General features: G+C 38.0%; 1 protein-coding gene across 1 annotated transcript in view; it reads right to left on the reverse strand.

Moving 5' to 3' along the window:
• CFAP61 (cilia and flagella associated protein 61) overlaps positions 1 to 2,300 on the reverse strand; it is a 212,707-nt gene that overhangs the window by 80,575 nt on the left and 129,832 nt on the right. Inside the window, exon 21 of the mRNA XM_018576639.1 lies at positions 161 to 335. Within this exon, the coding sequence (XP_018432141.1) occupies positions 161 to 335 (175 nt within the window). The remainder of the gene's footprint in view (positions 1 to 160; positions 336 to 2,300) is intronic.

The following is a 2,300-nucleotide window of genomic DNA, read 5'->3' on the forward strand; positions in this document are numbered from 1 at the left end:
ATGCTTTCAATGAAATAAGAAAACAAGACAAGGAAAATACAACATTTTGCAGTGGTTAATTAGACACTAATTATATGCTGAGGATGGGAAGAAGAATGGTATTCATTGAAAATGCAGAGTTTTGCAAAGAAAAAAAGGGCTATTGTAGTGTTTTTCTTACCATCTTGCTTGACTACGTTGTCTTTCAACCAATTTATTGCCTTAAAACAGTCCTCCTCATCTTGCAGAGTAAACAGGTTTGAAGGAATTTTGTCTGTGTACCTTTGCTTGGAGCAATCTGGTGCTTCGTGGTTTGTCAATAGCTGGTTTATATCTGCTCCACTGGGACAAGGTATCTAGGAAAAAGGACAATACAAATAATCATTTTTTCCCCCATTCAAATCTTTCTATACAATAAAAAGAACTTTAATGGTCCCCATTTGCTAATCGGCAAGCTATCTGATATATGCACTTTGAAGTTGGGAAAAAAGTGTATGTTAACAGTATCAAAGAAGATAACCCTATAAGGATCTAATTTAGTCGTTTAGCCTGGAGGGCATGTAAAACAGAAAATGACTTACCTTATTCCTTAGATCCTGTAGGCTTCCTCCCTACCGGTTATGGTATTGATGACCAGTCCCACAAAACCTCTCCACTTTTCCAGTGGTGTGTGCACCCCCTTCTGATATAATCCTGTACCATGCTGGACCAGGGGCTGTTGTATGCAATAATGTTGAGGGCCCCCCAACATGCTGGGGCAGGGGCAAAGAAGAGCACCGGTTGCCCCAGGACCAGATTCAGGAACAGGGAAAGTGTTCCTCTCTATTACATTCCTGTAGATTCAAATTGGCAATATATGCTAGGTTCTTAGACAAGAAGGGGTGGGGAGAGCCACAGGTAATTTTTTATAAAGTGTTCTGTAATGTGATACAGTTACATGCATCCAGGAGTTGGATGACATAACTAGATATCAGCATGAGTTGACATGGCAGCCTTTATTGGAGCTTAGGGGCTTCTTAGTTCTGACTTTAATTATATACATTTTGCTATTTTTATGTTAGTTTTTTTTTTTTTTTAAAGCTTGATCTACTTCTTAATGCTTAATCGCCAATACCAGGGATCTCAGATGCAGAAAAAAATCATACCCAATGTCCATTATTTCTGAAATCTGGAAGTTTTGTGTTTTTGCCAGTATCACATGACTGAACAGAATTACAATGTTGAATATAATTACAAATCATTTGGCAGGAAAATAGGTTAAATTATATGTATTTTAACTGGGTATTTAACTCTTTGACTGGAATTCAGCTCTAAAGTATGTTTAGGAGTTCACCCTCGACCAGTGACTTCACTCTGTTAGTACTTTTTCCAGTAGATTTACACAGTTTAGCCACAGAGCATAGCTAGGTGGATGACACCACTTTCTCTGTTACAGTGCACTGCTGACACCCTCTGCCCCAACATACATTAGGATTATTCATTGTTATTTTCTTAAATGGGGTTCCTCTATAAGCACAGTTGCTTATTTTACTGGTTTTCACTAGAAGCTTACTAAATGCTTTAACTTTTTGCTACTTGCCCTGGATTTAAATCATTGTTTTCGCATTTTGCTCCAAATGTAGCTTATTTGTGTATCACTCAGCTGTAGATCCTCAAAAGTAGCCACCGCTCCAAGCTAATTCCCGTTATGGACTACAATCTCATGTACTAATTTGTATTGAAGTTATAGTCTATCATGGGGACCATGGGCAACAAAAGTAGCCACCCTCCAGAACGAAGGACAGTGTTGATATCAATTCAGAGAAGATTAGAGGATCTACAGCCGAGTGATGCACAATAAGATCCAGTATTGTTACATTTTTGAGACTTAACTCCTGAGTTTATTGTCACGTTAAGCTTGCCATACACACTTTGAATTTCTCTTGTTCAGCCCTGCAATCTACTTTAGATCTACTATGAACTATGTAGTGAAGAGGCCAGCCTGGTCCACAAATACATCTTTTGAGAGCATTGCTAACATGTTTCAGCTGCCATCTTTGCAATACAAAAGAAGAACTATTTATGTTACATGAAAACAGCAATTTGCCATATGGACACAACTAACCCAAAAAATATATATATCTATGAAAAAATAAAACAACTCAAACCCATTCGAAGCTCTTTTGTCAAATAAAAAAAAAAAACTAAAGAAGGCATGCAGGCACTATAGACAAGGGCTTCTTAATGTTTGGGTCGTAAAACTGAATGTGGGGGGTCGCAAAGAAAAACCCGAATCCCCGGCCACTTTTAAACTTTTAAATTGTCCAAAATGCTCCAGGACC

This window comes from Nanorana parkeri, unplaced genomic scaffold (genome assembly GCF_000935625.1).
Source record: "Nanorana parkeri isolate BGI_ZX_2015 unplaced genomic scaffold, ASM93562v1 scaffold72, whole genome shotgun sequence".
Taxonomy (NCBI): Eukaryota; Metazoa; Chordata; class Amphibia; order Anura; family Dicroglossidae; genus Nanorana; species Nanorana parkeri.